Source organism: Lacerta agilis, chromosome 1 (assembly GCF_009819535.1).
Source record: "Lacerta agilis isolate rLacAgi1 chromosome 1, rLacAgi1.pri, whole genome shotgun sequence".
Lineage (NCBI taxonomy): Eukaryota > Metazoa > Chordata > Lepidosauria > Squamata > Lacertidae > Lacerta > Lacerta agilis.
The window spans coordinates 82,520,535-82,537,961 of record NC_046312.1 but is presented as its reverse complement, the minus strand read 5'-3'; the positions used below and the strand labels follow the sequence as shown (position 1 = coordinate 82,537,961).

The following is a 17,427-nucleotide window of genomic DNA, read 5'->3' as shown; positions in this document are numbered from 1 at the left end:
GCCTGCAAGAACACAATAAGTTTATCTATAAAGTAAAAGGTACAGTGTTTAGGGCTTTGTAGTTTGGAAAAAAAGGTGAGAAACATGACAGAAGTTTAAAAGGGCATATATGTGTGTGAAGGCTGGACATTGTCTGAAGGGGGTGGAAGACCCACAGCACAATGACACTTTCTTTGGATCACCTTACAAGAAAAGAGTATAAAGAGACACAGCGTAATGGCAACTCTGTGTCTCTTGTACTATTCCATTTGTCCCTGGCATTAATTCCGTTTCCAGAGATTTTATGGGTATCATATACATCGCGAGTGCTTTAATAATAATTCTGTGCCCAAATCTATACACTAATATATAAACACAGATTTATGGCTGGGACTAGACCGGGGCGAAGAACAAGTGACCCTTCACCTGCTGTTGGGACTCTACCAGCATGGCCAATGTCAGAGGCCACAGGTTCCCCATCCCAGGAGAGGCTTCATTTACAGATTAGCCAGTTGGAATTCATTCTGGGCTGTGTTGGGACTGGTGTTCTTAGAATTTAAGTTTTGCACTGGTTTAAAGTTGAAACTGGGTTAGGGTTTTGCGTGCTTTTTCTCCTTCTTCTTCTCAGAACTGCAGGTTCAAGATCAGAGTGCTCACCTGAAACTCTGACATCAAAGGAGACAGACTCATCCTTGGTCTCGCAGATGTATTCGCCAGCATCTTCAGCACTTGCCTGCAGGACAACTAGGCGACGCTCAGCACCTTCCATTTGAAGCAACAAGTTGTTTGTCTCATCCACTTCTAGGCCGTCCTTGAACCAGCGCACAGGGGCATTTGGAATGGACACCTTGCAGCTCAGCTCCAGGCACTCAAATGCCTGTATATGCTTCTCTAGTGAACGCTCCACTGGGTGCAAAATCTGCACAGGTGGCTCTGCAAGACAAATGTAGGAATATATGAGGCTTCATCCCCTGTGTGAGATGACTTAGAGCCACTTCATTCTAGGAAGCTCTGAGATAGAACAGAAAGGATAGGAACCAGAAATCTCAAATCTGGCTTCCTCTAATTAGCGAAGAACGAACATCTTGGTTAGTAGTAAGAGACAGAAATCCATACCTAAGTCAAAGAGGAAGGGTGAATTGGGGCACAAGATCACTAGGACTGAACTCTGGAGTCTTGATTACCTGTGACAGTGACATTGAAGAAGACAGTGTCGCCCCCAGTGCCACATGCAAACTCCCCTGTGTCCTGAACCTGAGCCGCAATAATAACCAGACGGCGATGAGGCCCTTCACTCTCCAACAGGAGGCCATCCTTTTCTTCCACCTCCTCTCCGTCCTTGTACCAGCACACAATGGCATCAGAGCAGGACAACTCACAATCCAGCACTACACGCTCTGAGACCCGATAGGCATGGGCTGCGTCTGCATTGGAATGCAGAACTCGGACAGGCAGCTCTGCAGGGGAGAAATTTATTTATTTATTATTGCATTCATATCCCACCTTTTCTCCAAGGTGGTCCCTCCCCTCCGTCTTATCCTCATATCAACTTTGTGAGGTTGTTTAGGCTGAGAGACGATGGTTGGCCCAAGATCACCCAGGGAGAATCATGGTTGATTGGAGATTTGAACCTTGTTGTACCAGGTCTTAGCCACTATACCACACTGGATCTCCATCATAATACCACCATAGCACAGAAATGTCACAAAAGCATGGAATAGAGAGTGAGGGCATCATTTCTTATGTGAGTTGTTGGGGGAGCAATGGAACAGGAGGCTCAGTGCTGTGCATTCCACTGGAGCAGGAGGTAGTGAAAGGGACCTCTTGGATGAGGTACAGGTGGGAAGCAGGGATCTTGGTGCTTGCAGCATGCCTGCTGCTTTAGAGGAGACTGGTGCGGCTGAGGTTATTAACAATCAGGTATGGCACCTATAAATTACACAAAAATGGCAATGAAATTATGAGTTCATGAAGAAAGACAGAGGTATGGGTGGCCTCAAGTAGATAAACTTGGTTCAGGTCCTAAAAGGGCAATAAAGAGAGAGATTGAGCAGCTGTTCTGAGAAGTTGTCACCAGCTCCTGAGTTTTTTCAGCCAGGAACAGCACTTTAGGTCTAATAACATTTCTGATTTTCAGCTAGTGGGTTGGGACCCTAAAAGAGGTCATGACCTAACATAAGGTATGTTGCACCACCATACAACTAGATGGTGAAACAGGGGGAGGGATAAATGGGTCCATCTGAGTTAAAAATGCATCTCAGGTTTGGAAACGCTGAAGACTACTGGTTTAGGGCTTGCCTCATGCACTCCTTTGACATTTCTTTGACTCAACTCACCATCCACCATCACAGTGAAGTCCACAGTGTCATCAGCTGTGTCACATGTATATGTCCCAGAATCCAAGGGGCAGGCCGAATGAACCAACAGCCTCCTAATGCAGCCCTCTGATTGCACCGTGAAGATGTCATGGTCCACAGGATTTCCATCCTTGAACCACTGGACAGTGGCATCAGAGGCAGAGACTTCACACTCCAGGAGGAGAGGCATCCCCGTCAGGATTGTCTGGAGACATTGGGCCTCTGACACTGGAGCGATGTGCACCTTGGGAGCTGAAGAGAGACATTGTGAATGGGTGGAGCATGAAGGAGGACACATGATCTCAAATTGACCTATAGGGAATCTGTGCTATGGAACAAAATATCCTATCTCAGTTGCCCCTTTAATTTATAGGAAGGGCTCTGTTTCTGAAAGGAGAGGTGGGCTCAAGAATAACTAAATGTCATATCCTCTGACCTGCAATGCCAAATGAAAGGGCCTGGTCATTGCTCAGAGATGTGGGTGTGGGGAGACACTTTGCACATGCTCAGAGGCACATCATTTTTCTGCTTCCTAGAGTTCAAAACAGAGCCCTGGTTATGAGCGCAGGTGAAACAGAAAGCCTTCCATGGGGTCCCAGCTCCCTGGCACTTTAATTGGCACTTCCCGTTTTCAACTGCATATAACCATTTGTAAGGCAACCAATGGCAGACAAACAGGATATTATTCCGAACTCATGTGTGAGCAAGCATCTTCCCCCATCATAGTTCTGCTTCTCAAATAGTGGCTTTCAAACAGGGAGCAGGAAGTGAACTCTCTATGTTACTCTTGTCTTTTTCTCTTCCCCTGTTTCAACAGACTCAACTTATAACAGAGGTGCAGTTGAGTGGGATGTGTCTCAAGTTACAGCAATTTGTAATGTTGAACCAAGACTTTTCTCTGAATTGTGCCTTGGAAAAGATCCAGAGCTGAACTCCAGTTCCCTGATGAGGAGCTTATTGGAGTGCCCGTGAATCTGACAGACAACCGAAGAAGTTTAAATTAACTTTACTGAGAAGTTAAAATGAAAGCACAATATGTAATTGAATCGGTATTGAATGAAGAATTGATATTCAGAGGGGTATGCAGAAGGTAATTCAATTTACAACCAGCGATAGTAACTTTTAGGTGAGCCGTAATTCTCTTCTCTGACTTGATCGCCCATTGGGAAAGAATTTGCTTTGATCATTATTTTAGATTTTGCTTTTATTGTTTATTATAGCTATTGGTTGTTTACTGCATATATTCATTACATAAAATATATGTGGGTGTATGTGCGTATATAATAATGTTGGAAACTGAAAAATTGCAGAGACCATTAGGTGGGCGGGAGAGAAAAGGACATCATCAATCAGTGGGCCACTGTAGCCCTGTTAATGTTTCCAGTGCATGGCTAGCCTCATCCAACAGATTTGGAGGAGGATGGATTCCCACAGGGGTCCATAAAGTTGTTGGGTAAACACTACTGTCAGTGGAAGCACTTCCGCCTGCCGAGCGGAACTATCTCCCCTCTCTTCCCCTCTCATGCTATTCTAGGGGATCTCCTGACCCTGCTGAGTAGATCTGGGGAGAAAGGGAACACATGAGAAAGGAGTGGGGGGAGCACGGGGGGGGGGGGTGATGGAGGAAAATCCTATTGCACTAATAGGAGCCCTTCCATTGGCTTCTGCTAACACAACAATTTAGTTGAATCTGGCCCAGTATCTTGAATAAATACAGACATGCAAAAATTTCAAGTGTGAAAACCACTGCTCTAGTAGGCAGCTAGTGGGCAGGTTTGCTGGGCAGCAAAACTAGCAGAAGAAGAGGATAGGAGTGTGAGGGTTTGTGATGAGTCAGGAGGGATGGAGCAAAATCTTGGTTTGTTGAGGTAGGGACGGGAGGGGGGGAAACCCTGCCTCTACCCAAACCTGCAGAAATCACAAGGGGGTGAATGCCATGTTGCTTTCATGATGCCAGCAAACGCTGATAAGGGAGAACAGTCCTCAGCCTCTGGAGCCAGGATTTAGGGTGAAAATGGAAGATAAAGGCTAGCCTGCCATATGCTCCCTTCCCACCTCACCTCCCGCTTTGTGCCATATGACAGCACATTTAGTTGCATGGATCCCCACTGGATCCCCAAAGCTGCAATGAGAACTTTGTTCTCTCACACAAGACTGTAGGAGCGTGGTGGTGGTGGTGGCCTTTTTAAGATAGTGAGAAAACTCCACCCATTGGGTCATGATGCAGTCAAAGCTGGAGAGTGGCTTGCTGCGGCCATCCTCTCCGCCAGGGGTGAGGTTCCCGACCTCAAGTCCAAGAGCCAATGGTTGCTCTCTGGTCTATCTGCCTCTCAGGGTTGTCCCCAGCTACGCAGCCTCTTCCCAGGCCACCACACCCTTCACTGGCCCTGCTCTGCATCCTTCTCAAGTGTTTTTCCCTGGCTGGGACTGCAACCTTGAGAATTCTGATAATGCCTCTTGCTTCTCTGGATGGAGGACAAAGAGAGTTCTGTGAATGTGTGCAGAAACCAGCCTACTGCACAAAGGTGAATTTTGTATTCGCTGCTCTGCCCACTTTTCCTTCTGGGCCTGCCCACTACTGGCATGTGGCACCTTGTAGGTTGCTTAGATAGGAGTGTGGCCCTTTAGGCTGGAAAAAGCTTGCCCTGCCCTAAAGCCAAAACACACCTCCACAAAGATCCAGGGCTTAAGCGGGAGAAGCTACCCCACAGACATATACCAGTACCTTTGGTCCACAAAGCCATGACAGGATCTTCACAGCTACTGCAGCCCCTGGCTCTAGAGTTGGGAAGGGACTAGCTTGAGCACAGAAGCTGCAGTAGGGCTCATAGGGCTCAGCACCATGGTTTGGCATTGGGAAAAGTTATGGCTGGCACAGCCCCGCCTAACTAAAGCCAGACACTCACATATGATGCAAATGTGCAGCATGGCGCAGGATCCGTGTTGTGCAGCAAAACCAAGTGTTGGATTGGGATCTAGGAGAGACATTTCTGTTCATTTCTGTGGGTATCTTGTAACTCTCTCTGAGCCCACTCAGATATGGTAGGAAAGACAATATATACAAACTGTATTGCTTTTCACTATTTTCAGTGTTTCTTAATTTCATTTTCTCATCAACATCTATTCCTCTTTCAATATATATTCAATTACGTATTGTACTTTCATTTAAACTTCTTAGTAAATATCATTTAAATATCTCTGCTTGCCTCTAAGGCTCAGGAGTGGCCCATGGGAGGACAAGAGTTGACTTCTGTCTCCTCCCCACCCTTTCCAATACATAAATCAATTAATAGAAATCTGAATCCAGGTCTATTAACTTCCACTTTCAAAACCACCCACTGGGTGTAGCTCTAGCTGGCTTCATTCACCAGCTTCTGCTCTAACCACTGAACCCATATAGCTCTGTGGTGGAGCATATGTTTCACATCCTAGGTTCAATCGCCAGTGTGTCCAGGTAGGGCTTGAGGAAAAACGTGTCAAACCCTGGACAGCTGCTGCCAGTCAGTGTAGGCAACACTGAGCTAGATGGGCAGGTTGTCTGGCTCAATATAAGGCTTAGAATTTTTTTCTGGATGTAGCACAGGAAAAGCTCAAACTGGCATTATCTCTGCCATATATGGCTCAGCAGTGAAGTGCAATATAGATTATAGAAACTAAATGCAAATCTGATCCCTGGAATTTGAGCTTACGTGCCCATGCCCTTGGAACATAGGAAGCTATCTTATAACAGGTCACACAACTTGTTGGTGTAGCTCAGCTTAGGGAACCTTCAGCCTGCCAGCCAAATTAGGCCTGGCCTGGCAGGAGTCCTTATTTTCCCCCAGCCACACCCTCTCTCTCACAGCTGACATCCGTGGGTAAAACTGAGGCTGCTAAGGAACAACTAGGAGCCTTAAAGCCAGCTCCCAGTTGTTCCACTGCTAGTGGGGCTTCCCTTTGGTGCCTTCTAAATTCTCAAGCAGAGCCAGTCCCTGCTGCAACATTTGCTGATGATGAATTTAAATTCAGTGCCGAATGCCAGCCTGCAGGGATTAGCTCCAACAGTGAATTCAAGATGGTGTGCAAAGCGAAATATTTCACCTGATGGCATGCTGACATCAGGTGATTGGCAGGCGGATGGGGCTAGACACCTGCCAAAGTGTCCCATGGAGGGTGTGGGGACATCAGAATCTGGCCTGTTGTCTAAATCCAGTTTCCCACCCCTAATCTAGCTCAGTATTGTCTACTCTGACAGAAGCTTAGCAATGGGCTTCAAAGTGGGACTCTGAGGAAAGATATGCCGTGTATTAGAGTGGTCAGGGGAATAATCCTAAGGAAGGTGCCACTGTACATTTACTAACCTGCAACTGTAACCACAAAGAAGGCAGAGTCAGTTCCAGTGTCGCACACAAACTCGCCTGAATCTTGCACCTGGGCTGAAGCAAGGACAAGGCGTCGGACGGGCCCTTCGTTCTCCAGCAGCAAGTGCTCTCCCTCTTCCACTTCCTCCCCATCCTTGTACCAGCGGACAGGGGCACTGGAGCAGGACAGCACACAGGACAGCACCACACGTTCGGAGGCCTGGTAAGAATGGGACGCGTCTGCGTTGGAGTGCAGAATCTTCACAGGTGGCTCTACAGGGCATGTGTGTGTGTGTGTGAGAGAGAGAGAGAGCACAAGAAGTTTCAGGAATTAGAAGCAGATTTGGAGACTGTTGGGGCCAGTAGTGTAGTAGCAAAATCAGAAGTGCAAGGCCCCTTCACAGTTATGTGTCACAGCCACACACCTTCACAGCTATGCCCCTGCTAAGGGTATGCAACTTTCTAAGACTAGACAATAATCTTATAATTATACAACAATAATAATTATGATCAATGCAAATCTTCATTTTAGTTAGATTTACTATTTTCTGCATACATACATGGAAAATGATTTGGAGTGCTTCAATATCTTTTTTCAGGCTAACAGCACACCATTCTACTGAAACTGAAGCACCTTGTGGTTTCAGTGTTCCTAAATGCTTCACGTTGGATCAAAAGTGGCTAAAAAGCCCCCCCCTCATGCTGATTGGGTGGCTCTAGGAGACTGGAGACCCTGCAGGGGAACCCCGCTGCAGTAATGGTAGTGGGGTCAACAACCTGGGAAGGTAGCCCATCTAGGAGAAAGAAAACTCTGATCCTAAACCTCCACTGCCTCACAGCTATACTCATTCAGAAAGGTTTCAGGAGTAAATTCTGAGGAACAATCTGTGCCTGCTGCCTTGCAGGACATCTTTGGGAGAAGAAAAGGCTAAGGAGTAAACCCTATAGAAATCCAGACAGGAGTCCCTAAGGTGGTTGGATGGTGTCTTGTATGCCTCCTTCCGGCAACTCCTGCAACCAAGCTGGTGCCAAATGTATTGTTTTGCTTTGGATCACACCAGTGAATCTGAGAGTGGTGGTCTTGTAATCTGGGCAGCCCAGCAAAAACAACATGGGAGGCAGCAATTACAAGTTATAAGCTCAACCTGATTGGCATTAGGTATAAATGCTATGGGTTGTCTTCACCAGTGGGAGAAATCATTGTGTCTCACTTGTCAGCTACTGCCTGCCTCATAGCCAGATAGCCCCTGAACAGTAAAGTGCTGACCTGCGACTATCTGCCTGCTTCAGTGGGTGCTTGGAACTCAAAGTATCACATGACAAGCAGAGTGAACTTCTTCAAATCCATCCACCACCAGCACTCCCCTCCCCCCCCAAACCTCAGACCACTACACCACTGGTTGGGGGAGGATGCTTGGCAGGTTGCCTTTTTTCTACTCAAAGTGAAAAGCAGTGGATCAGGAACCAGACAGCAAAGTGAAGGGGGCAGGAGAAACCAATGTGTCATGGGAAGCATACGTGTGGGGGCAGAGTGCATGCAAAAGAGACAGGGAAAGCTTATTGAAAATGTCATCTCAGCGTGCTGCCACATTTTTGTTTTTTGAAAGGCAAATGCCGTGCTAGGAATTTTTGAGAAAGTGCCTGAAAATAAAGTAGCAAATAACACAACTTCCTTATATAAACCTGTGATGAACCCACATTTATAACAACAGTTATGCATGCCTGGATTGAGAGGGTTCAGGGGTGCAGTGAATGAGGACTGGCTGAAGCTCTGTTTCCTTTCTAAGGTCACTGGAAGCTTACTGGAATTTATAAATATTTGCAAATTTACAGGTTGAACATAAGTGGCAATTCACAACAGACACACACTGCTCCTCACTTAGGTTATTGGAAGGCAGCTCCCAGGATCTTCAGAGCTCCCCATAAAGCCTATAGGTCTGACCTTTTTCTCAAATTGACTCAGTCTGAATTCAGAGCTCCAAGCTTAGCTCCATTTGCCCTTGACATTTGGCACTGATCTTAATATTGCCATACTTGAAGGAATGAATTACAAAGAGAGGCTCCAGCCTGAAACTGCTGAATTACAATTCATCAAGGCCATCAATTCTATTCAATTGTTTCCCTTCCCACTTCAGATGTTAATTAACTCAGCACTGTCAACCTGATTATCACCTATCACTGCTTTGTAAAGGGTCACTGTGCTTATTTTGCATATATTTCAGCTCTAATTGTCATTATCTGTACTTTTTCCATTTCATCTGTCTCTGACCTCACTGCTTATAAATCCCCCTCTTACAATCTCTCTGTGTGAGACTCTACGTATCTACATACATACATCTGCACCTGAGGATTACACTTCATGAATCTGATGAAGCGGACTGTAGCTCACAAACACTTGTGCCATAACTTTTGTTAGTTTTTAAGGTGTCACAAGATTCTTTGTTGTTTTTGCTGCAATAGACTAACACTCCTCTGGAAGTAACAGAGCAAATGATGGCAGAAAAAGGCAACTAAAAGAGTTCAGGAGATCAAGTATCTTTCTTGTACATGAAGTAGTTCGATTTTATTTATTTTTTTAGCTTAAAAAGAAGAAAGACCAATGAACAGAATTCACTAATGGCATGAAAAAGAGTGAATAGGAAAATATTATTCACTCCCACTCAAGATGTATACTGTAAACTAATCCACTGAAATGGATAAGAAGTGGGAGGTTTCAGACAAACAAAAGAAAGAACCTCTTTGCACAAGGTATAATCAGCTTATGATACTGATTGACACAGGATGTTGTGACGACAACCAACAAAAGTTTTGCAAAAGGATTGAATAACAAATGGAGGATAGAGTGGCTTACTAATCAGAACAGCCCAAAGTGCAACTCCTGTGTTTATTTGGAGTCAGTAGACCTCTAACCACCAGATACTATCAACAGTGAACATGAACTTCCTTCAGGCATCTGTCTGATGATTATTCATAAACACAGCACAAAACAAGCTGGGTCAGTACAATTCATGCAGCATGGCAGTTATGCTCTTCTCCCTGTTGGTTCTGACCAAAGTACACCAATGAGGCCTTTGAAGCATCATGGACTGCAGCACAGAGAAGAGCAAAGGACATGGGTATGGGAGGGGATGTCTCTCTATGAAGACAAATTGATTAGTTCTCTTACCGGTAACTGTGATGTTGAAGAAAACAGAATCACTGCCTGCATCGCACACAAACTCCCCTGCGTCCTTCATCTGCACTGAAGGAATGACCAGCCGTCGATGGGGTCCATCGCTCTCCAGCAGGAGGCAATCACTTTCTTCCACCTCTTCCCCATCCTTGTACCAGCACACGGAAGCATCAGGGCGGGACAGTTCACAGTCCAGCACCACATGCTCTGCAACCTTGTACGTATGGGCCTCCTCAGCATTGGAGCGAAGAGCCCTCACAGGAGGTTCTGTGGCAAGAAGAGACATTCTATAGATGGGGATCAGTAGAAAGAAACATGCCCCCTCCACCAACACCACACCAAAATCTTGGAAATTAGAAAAGAACTATATAAAATAGGGCTGGGAGACTCTGGGCCCTTCATATATTGCTGGACACCAAGGCTGTGTACACACGCCATACATTTAACACACACTGCTTCATCAAAAGAATAATGGAAACTGTAGTTTACCTCTCAGAGCTACAGTTCCCAGGATTATTTGACAGAACTCGTGTTCTCATCAAACCCTTTGCCAATTCTGTAATTTATACTGGACATATAATCTAGATTGCCTTTAAAGTGAGAAATTGTCAACAAAGTGTTTTGGAGAAGAAGCCATGTTTGTCTGCTGTAGCAAAATCCACCAAGTTTTGGGGCACTGGAGAGAACTGATAATTAACAAAGTGAAGTCTCCCTAGTTGACAAGATACTGTATATTCACTCAAGAGTTCTGAATCTGAAGTGGCTGAATTGCTTGCATTAAAGCTATTCAGCAAAGACCTTCAACAAATTTCAGTATAGGGCAGTTACAGGTGGGTAGCCGTGTTGGTCTGCCATAGTCGAAACAAAATAGGAAACAAAATAGGAAATTCTTTCCAGTAGCACCTTAGAGACCAACTGAGTTTGTTCTTGGTATGAGCTTTCGTGTGCATGCATCTGAAGAAGTGTGCATGCACACGAAAGCTCATACCAAGAACAAACTCAGATGGTCTCTAAGGTGCTACTGGAAAGAATTTCCTATTTTGTTTCCTATTTTGTTTCGAGTATAGGGCAGGAAAGTGTCATGGAACAGTCACAGAGAAGAGAGGTTCAGGAGAAATAACCAATGCTTACAAAGGAGAGAGATAAATAAGAAGTTCTCAACTACATGCTCAGACACAAACACTAATAACAAATAAAGGGGACAGACTGAATCCTCTTTTGGTATCATTTAACTCTACTTAGCCAACTCAAACATGGCTATGAAAAATTACAAAAAGGCTGCATTGTCTTGAGTTTTAGAAGTGAAAGGCTCTCTAGCGTAAAGATTTGCTGACCATTATTGGCCTTAAAATGCATGTCTGGGGGAAAATAACAAATCTCACACTGACCTGTAACAGTAATACTGAAGAAAACGGAATCGCCACCTGCATCACACACAAACTCTCCTGTGTCCTGCACACAAGCTGAGGCGATGACCAGCCGGTGGTGGGATCCTTCACTCTCTAGCCGAAGCCCCTCACTCTCTTCCACCTCTTCCCCATTTTTGTACCAGAGCACAGGGGCATCAGGACGGGACAACTCACAGGACAATGTCACGCATTCCAAGATCTGATAGGTATGATCTTCTTCCGCATTGGAGTGCACAACGTGCACAGGTGGCTCTGTGACAAAAAAAGAAGTGTCATCTTCCTTGGAGGTTTATATGCAGTGGTTGGATGCTTCAGTTGAGATTCCAGCATTGGTGGGGGATGGACTAGATGACCCTAAGGGGTACCTTCCAACTCTATGATTCTGTGATTCTATGATTCTAGGGAAGGGCCTTTGCTCTGTGGTAAAGCACATGCTTTGCATGCAGAAAGTGCCAGGTAGAGCTGAAGAAGAGGCCAGCAATAAACTCTGGAGAGCAGCCACTAGCCAGATAGGCAAGCTTATGTGAGAATCTCTAATAATAATAATAATAATAATAATAATAATAATAATAATAATAATAATAATTTATTTATACCCCACCCATCTGGTTGGGTTTCCCCTCTGGGTGGCTTCCAGCAGAATATTAAAATACAATTATTCATCCAGTATTAAAAGCTTCCCTAAACAGGGCTGCCTTCAAATGTCTTCTAAAAGTCAAATAGTTGTTTATTTCTTTGACATCTGATGGGAAGGCGTTCCACAGGGCGGGCACCACTACCGAGAAGGCCCTCTGCCTGGTTCCCTGTAACCTCACTTCTCACAGTGAGCAGGACCGGTGCTAGGGCTTCTTGCGCCCTAGGCGAACCACCTTCTGGCGCCCCCGCCCCCCCACCAAAGCCTGCTTTAGCGGGAGGTGGGGGGTGGAGAGGCAAGCAGCAGTTTCTCCGCTGTAGCGGAGAGCTGCTGCTTGCCCATCCCGCCACCCGCCAAAGCTTGCTTTAGTGGGAGCCGGGGGGGTGGAGAGGCAAGCAGCAGTTTCTCCGCTGTAGCGAGAAACTGCTGCTCGCCCACCACGCCCCCCGCCAAAGCCTGCTTTAGCGGGAGCCAGGGTGGTGGTGTAGGGGGCAAGCAGCACCTCTCCGCTAAAGTGGAGAAGCTGCTGCTAGCCCGTCCCGCCCAAGCCTGGCCAGCGCCCCCTCCATTTTGGCGCCCTACGCAATTACCTAGTTCGCCTAAATGGACGCACCGGCCCTGGCAGTGAGGGAACTTCCAGAAGACCTTCGGAGCTGGACCTCAGTGTCCAGGCAGAACGACGGAGGTGGAGACGCTACTTCAGGTATACTGATGTCAGAGGTGCAAAGGGGAAGCATGGGGAGGCTTGCAAAGCCCTCTGCGGTCCTCCTGCAACCCTCCTTTCCACCCACAATGTCAGAGGTACAAAGCATGGGGAGGATTGCACAGGATGTTGCAAGTCTTTCTGAGGGGCTCCTTTTGCCCTCCTATGTCAGAGGTGGAAAGCAGCTGCACAGGGCACCTTCAAGGAACAGTGCTGGGGGAGACAGGGTCTCCCTCAAATGATAACCACTTCTCCCTCCCTGAGCAAGTACCCCTTGGCTGTCAAGAAGGCAAGATATAAAGGAAATAAATAATGTACATATATAAAAAGTGGGGAAGGGCAGGGGACAGCTCTCACCTGTGATGGTGATGTTGAAGAAGGCAGAGTCACCACCTGCATCACATACAAACTCCCCTGTATCATGGATTTGTGCAGATGTAATGACAAGGCGGTGGTGTGGACCCTCACTCTCCAGCAGGAGGTGCTCACTTTCTTCCACCTCTTCCCCATCCTTGTACCAGCGCACGGGAGCATCAGGGCGGGACAGCTGGCAGGCCAGCACTACACGTTCTGAGATTTGGTAGGCATGGGTCTCCTCAGCACTGGAGTGCAGGATCCTTACAGGAGGGTCTGGGGAGGAGGAGGAGGAGGAGGAGGAAGGAGAACCACACCATGAAAAGTCTATTACTGACCCAGAGCCTGTTGCACCCCCACTCTAGAATTGGAAACGGACTCAAAAAACTGTGAGCTTTATGGAAACAAGAACCAGTGTTAGGGGGAAAGGTGGTGCAGTGGTCAAAGTGTTACAGTGGGACGTGGGAGACCTGTCACTGCCTCTCTGTCTCACCTACCTCGCAAGGTTGCTGCGAGGATAAAATGGAGAGAACTATGCATATCACCTTGGAAGAAAGGAAGGAGGCCTGCTTTCAGTGACAGAAGCTCATGCCATCATATCTCCCATTACTAAGAGATCAGCTGGTTTATAAGACAGAAAGATGAATTTTCATTTGGAAGACTTGGATTTCAAACGTCACCTTTGCCGAAGACTTTTTGTTTGGCCTTGAGCAAGCCACTGTTTGTCAACTTCAGTTTTCCCATCTACACACAACAGAGATAACAGTGACCAATCTTGCAGGGTTGTTATGGAATGGGAATTTGCTCACTTAGCAAACAGTTAAAGTACTTTAGAAATTATAAATGTCATTAACATGTAGGGTTTGGACACAGAATGGCCCACATACAGATTCTGAATTTGCCATGAAACTCAAACTGCCCAGCCATTGGGCAAGTCTCCCTTTCTCAACGAGGGAGGGTGCTTGAAGAAGTGTGAGAAGCTGCCAGCTCTGCAGGCAAACATGTTGACATAACTGGGCTCCTGAGCCCCACAGGGGTGCCGCAGAAAGAATGTAGTTGGTTAAAGGGAGTCATGGACTCAAAAAGGTTGAAATCCTCTGCTTTAGGTCATTCACAGCAGCTACTTCACTCAAGCTTCATTCCTAAGCCTTTGGGCCAACAATGCTGTTGAACAGGTTTCTTTTCTTTTTCTGGAATGGTGACAACAGCAATTTAGCTGAGAAAAAAAACAAAAGGGGAGGGGTGTGTTTGAAATAACCTCTGAAAATCTAATTGCGTGTTTGGAACAATGAAGCACCAGTAGACAATTTCAGAAAAGCTCAGCACTTCAGGTTTGTAAAACAGTGATGGAGTGGTTAATTCAAGAGTGCTCTTCACGATAACCCCACAGCTATGCCCCTTCTCAGACTATATGTTTTAAAAATGTATTTCCCCCCTCATATAACACAGCCCATCTGCTTTGCTTAACATTCAGCCTGATTAAGACTTCTTGTGGACTCAAAAAGCTTGCTCACTATTTTGTAACATTTTGGTAAAGGAACTTCAAGGTTTTTTTCAAAATAAAAGATCCACTTTCAGCCTTAGTCATGCACACTAATGTAGCCTACATCTTCCTTGGCTTAACTTATTTAGTGTGTTTCTCTTGGTGAGAGGCCTTATTTATTTGACATGAGAAGGACTGACAAATATGCCCCCAAGAGATTACATTATTATTAATATTAATATTAATATTTCTTACCCTCCTTTCACTATAAGGTGAATTAGAAAGCAATTTTAAAACACAATATTAAAAAATTGCTTAAAAAAAACAACAGTCACAATAATAGGGTGTGTATCCTGAAAATATCTATCTCTCAGACAAGGACAATGAGGTGCAACTTCAGCATACAATGAAAACTACATAATGAAAATGCCAGACACACCTCTGTGCGCTATTTTTCCTGGTCTGCTACATCACGGTTGTAAAATCTTCTGCAACTTAGGTGCCAGAGTCCAGATGACTGAGAAGAATGCTCCTACTCCTCAGAAAAAGGAGCTAAGTAGTCTGCTGTAGAGAAAAAATTAAAACCCTACCCCAAACTGAAACATGTGGCAACTTAAAGACAAGCTACTTAATTTTGTCATGAGATTTGACAGACAAGAGCCTACTGTATTTCATCAGAATCAGAATTAAAAATGGATATCCACCATCTTCATTGTCCATGCATTGGATGAAGCAGGCCTTTCTTTACCTATGAATGCAGATATATATTCCTGTATTGTTTTTAAGTGCCACAAGTCTACTTGTCATTTGCCCCATTATCTGAGCCAGAAAAAAGGTTGTTAGCTATCTGATTCTTTGTACCAAGCTATCAAGGACTGAGGGCATGATCAGATTGTGGTGGCCCTTCATTTGGGGGAAATTACTGACCTGTAACAGTGACGTTGAAGAGCACAGAATCTCCACTGATGTCACACACAAATTCCCCTGCATCCTTCACCTGTGCTGCAGGAATGACCAGACGGTGGTGGGGGCCCTCACTCTCCAGCAAGAAGCTCTCATTTTCTTTCACTGCCTCCCCATCCTTGTACCAGCGCACGGGAGCATCGGGGTGGGACAGCTCACAGGTTAGCACCACACGCTCTGTGACCTGGTAAGTATGGGCCTCTTCAGCATTGGAGTGAACAACCCTCACAGGAGGTTCTGCAACAGCAAAGAGTGACTATAATGGCAGAAAAGGTGGAGAATATTCAGAGGATGGAGCACATTTTCTGAATTGGGGGTGGAAAAGATTGGCCTGCAGGCCAAACTCCTTCTGGGACCGGATGGCAGAAATCTCACAGGTGTCCCTTATTTTAAGGGACCCCTTTATTTTAATAGGTTAGACCTGATTCTAAGACCTCATGCTAGCAAGGGTTGCATAACTTTTTTTAGGCCCATGGGCACATTCGGGTTGTTGAGCAAATGTTGTGGGTGCCACCCATTCTGGTCTCTTTTCCCTCCTCTCCCCTGGACTATTCCTCCTCCTTGCCCCGAGACAGAAAGACAGAAGGTGTGCATGCACACAGTTATGTTTTCAAAGGGATCTTGGTAAAAGTCTGACCCCGTACAATTAATCTGAGCCTTGATAAGCGCATAGAGTTGAAAGAGGAAGTGGGAAAGAGTATCAGTCTTCCAATTTCCTCCTTCAGCTCTGTGTAATTTGCTTTTCAAGGAATGAATAGTTAACTATCCTAACCCCCCATGGCCAAGGTGACAGTGAGTGGGTGGCCTCAGAGGGTTCACAGGTGTCAGGGAAAGATCTTAATGACACCCTTTTGCCCACAGCAATGGCTCTATTGGTGACCCCAGTAGAACTTACACTAGCTGATCCTCAAAACTAGGCCAACTTCTTTTTCCTCCACTCACCATCCACAGTCACAGTGAAGCTGATGGCATCATCGCCTGCATCACATGTATATGTCCCAGAGTCCAAAGAGCAAACAGAGGAAATCAACAACCTGTGGATACGGCCTTCAGTTTGGACACCAAAGCGACTATCATCCAAGGCCACAGGATTCCCTTCTTTAAACCAGTTGATGGGGGTGTCAGGTATAGAGACTTCACACTCCAGGAGTAGAGGCATGCCAGCTGTGAGTGTTCGGAGTCGCCTGGCCTCAGGCACTGGGGTGATATGTACCTGTGGGGCTGGGGAGACAGAGTGTGTGAAACCTATTCAAAATGAAACATTAACTTCACAGACAGAACAGATGACGCCCCTTGAAAACACCAGGTACACCTGTGAGAGAAAACCTGTGTCCAGTGTCACATGTGAAAAGCACCGAGGTGACTACCTTATGGTAATAACTTGTGGTGATAACCACAAGAAAGGGCTGGTATGGAAGAATCATCAGGATATCTGTATTTTCACACAACTCTGAGTGACAGATACGAAGCTTGTGTTGATTTGTTCCATCTTTCAACACAGTTGGTGCCAAGGCAATGGATCCATAGGCTTAATCCAACTGTTCATAATCTCCTTTACTCAGAAGAATATTGTGACAGTTTCTGCTTTAGTAGCAGTGTTTCAGATTAAAAGCCTTCCTTGGGTAATCCTTGTAAATAACCGAAATGCAATGGAAATATCCTTTAATCATGTCATGCCTCATACATATATTATACAACAGCAGGTATGTTTATATCTATTTATGCACAATGAATTGTAGCCTTTATAGTATAGAAAAAAACATTTTTAAGGGGCAATAAAAATTAAGATGTACAGACAAGGCAAACAAGAAGACAAGCTTCCCATTTATTTTAATTGCTTAAAACTTTTGCTACCTCTGTTTATCTCATTGATTGACTGATTGATTGATTTGTTTTTTGGATTGTTTTACTTGTTTTGTAATTGCAACAGATGTATTTTATGTTCAGTTGTATTACTGCATGTATTTATGTATTTTAGCTGTGCTATATGTTTTTAATCATATAGGGGAGGTGCCTTGGAGGGCACAGAGATC

At 45.4% G+C, this 17,427-nt stretch overlaps 1 protein-coding gene across 8 annotated transcripts in view; it reads right to left on the bottom strand.

The window, feature by feature from the left end:
• Positions 1–17,427, bottom strand: part of OBSL1 (obscurin like cytoskeletal adaptor 1) — a 62,114-nt gene that overhangs the window by 31,089 nt on the left and 13,598 nt on the right. For 6 of the 8 annotated variants that reach the window (XM_033159859.1, XM_033159849.1, XM_033159830.1 and 3 more), the window contains 9 exons: positions 16,337–16,615; positions 15,359–15,631; positions 12,952–13,224; positions 11,237–11,509; positions 9,843–10,115; positions 6,677–6,949; positions 2,316–2,588; positions 1,164–1,436; positions 637–912 (listed from right to left, as the gene is read on the bottom strand). In XM_033159859.1, the coding sequence (XP_033015750.1) occupies positions 637–912; positions 1,164–1,436; positions 2,316–2,588; positions 6,677–6,949; positions 9,843–10,115; positions 11,237–11,509; positions 12,952–13,224; positions 15,359–15,631; positions 16,337–16,615 (2,466 nt within the window). The remainder of the gene's footprint in view (positions 1–636; positions 913–1,163; positions 1,437–2,315; positions 2,589–6,676; positions 6,950–9,842; positions 10,116–11,236; positions 11,510–12,951; positions 13,225–15,358; positions 15,632–16,336; positions 16,616–17,427) is intronic. The other 2 variants (XM_033159867.1, XM_033159887.1) reach the window with 2 other exon arrangements.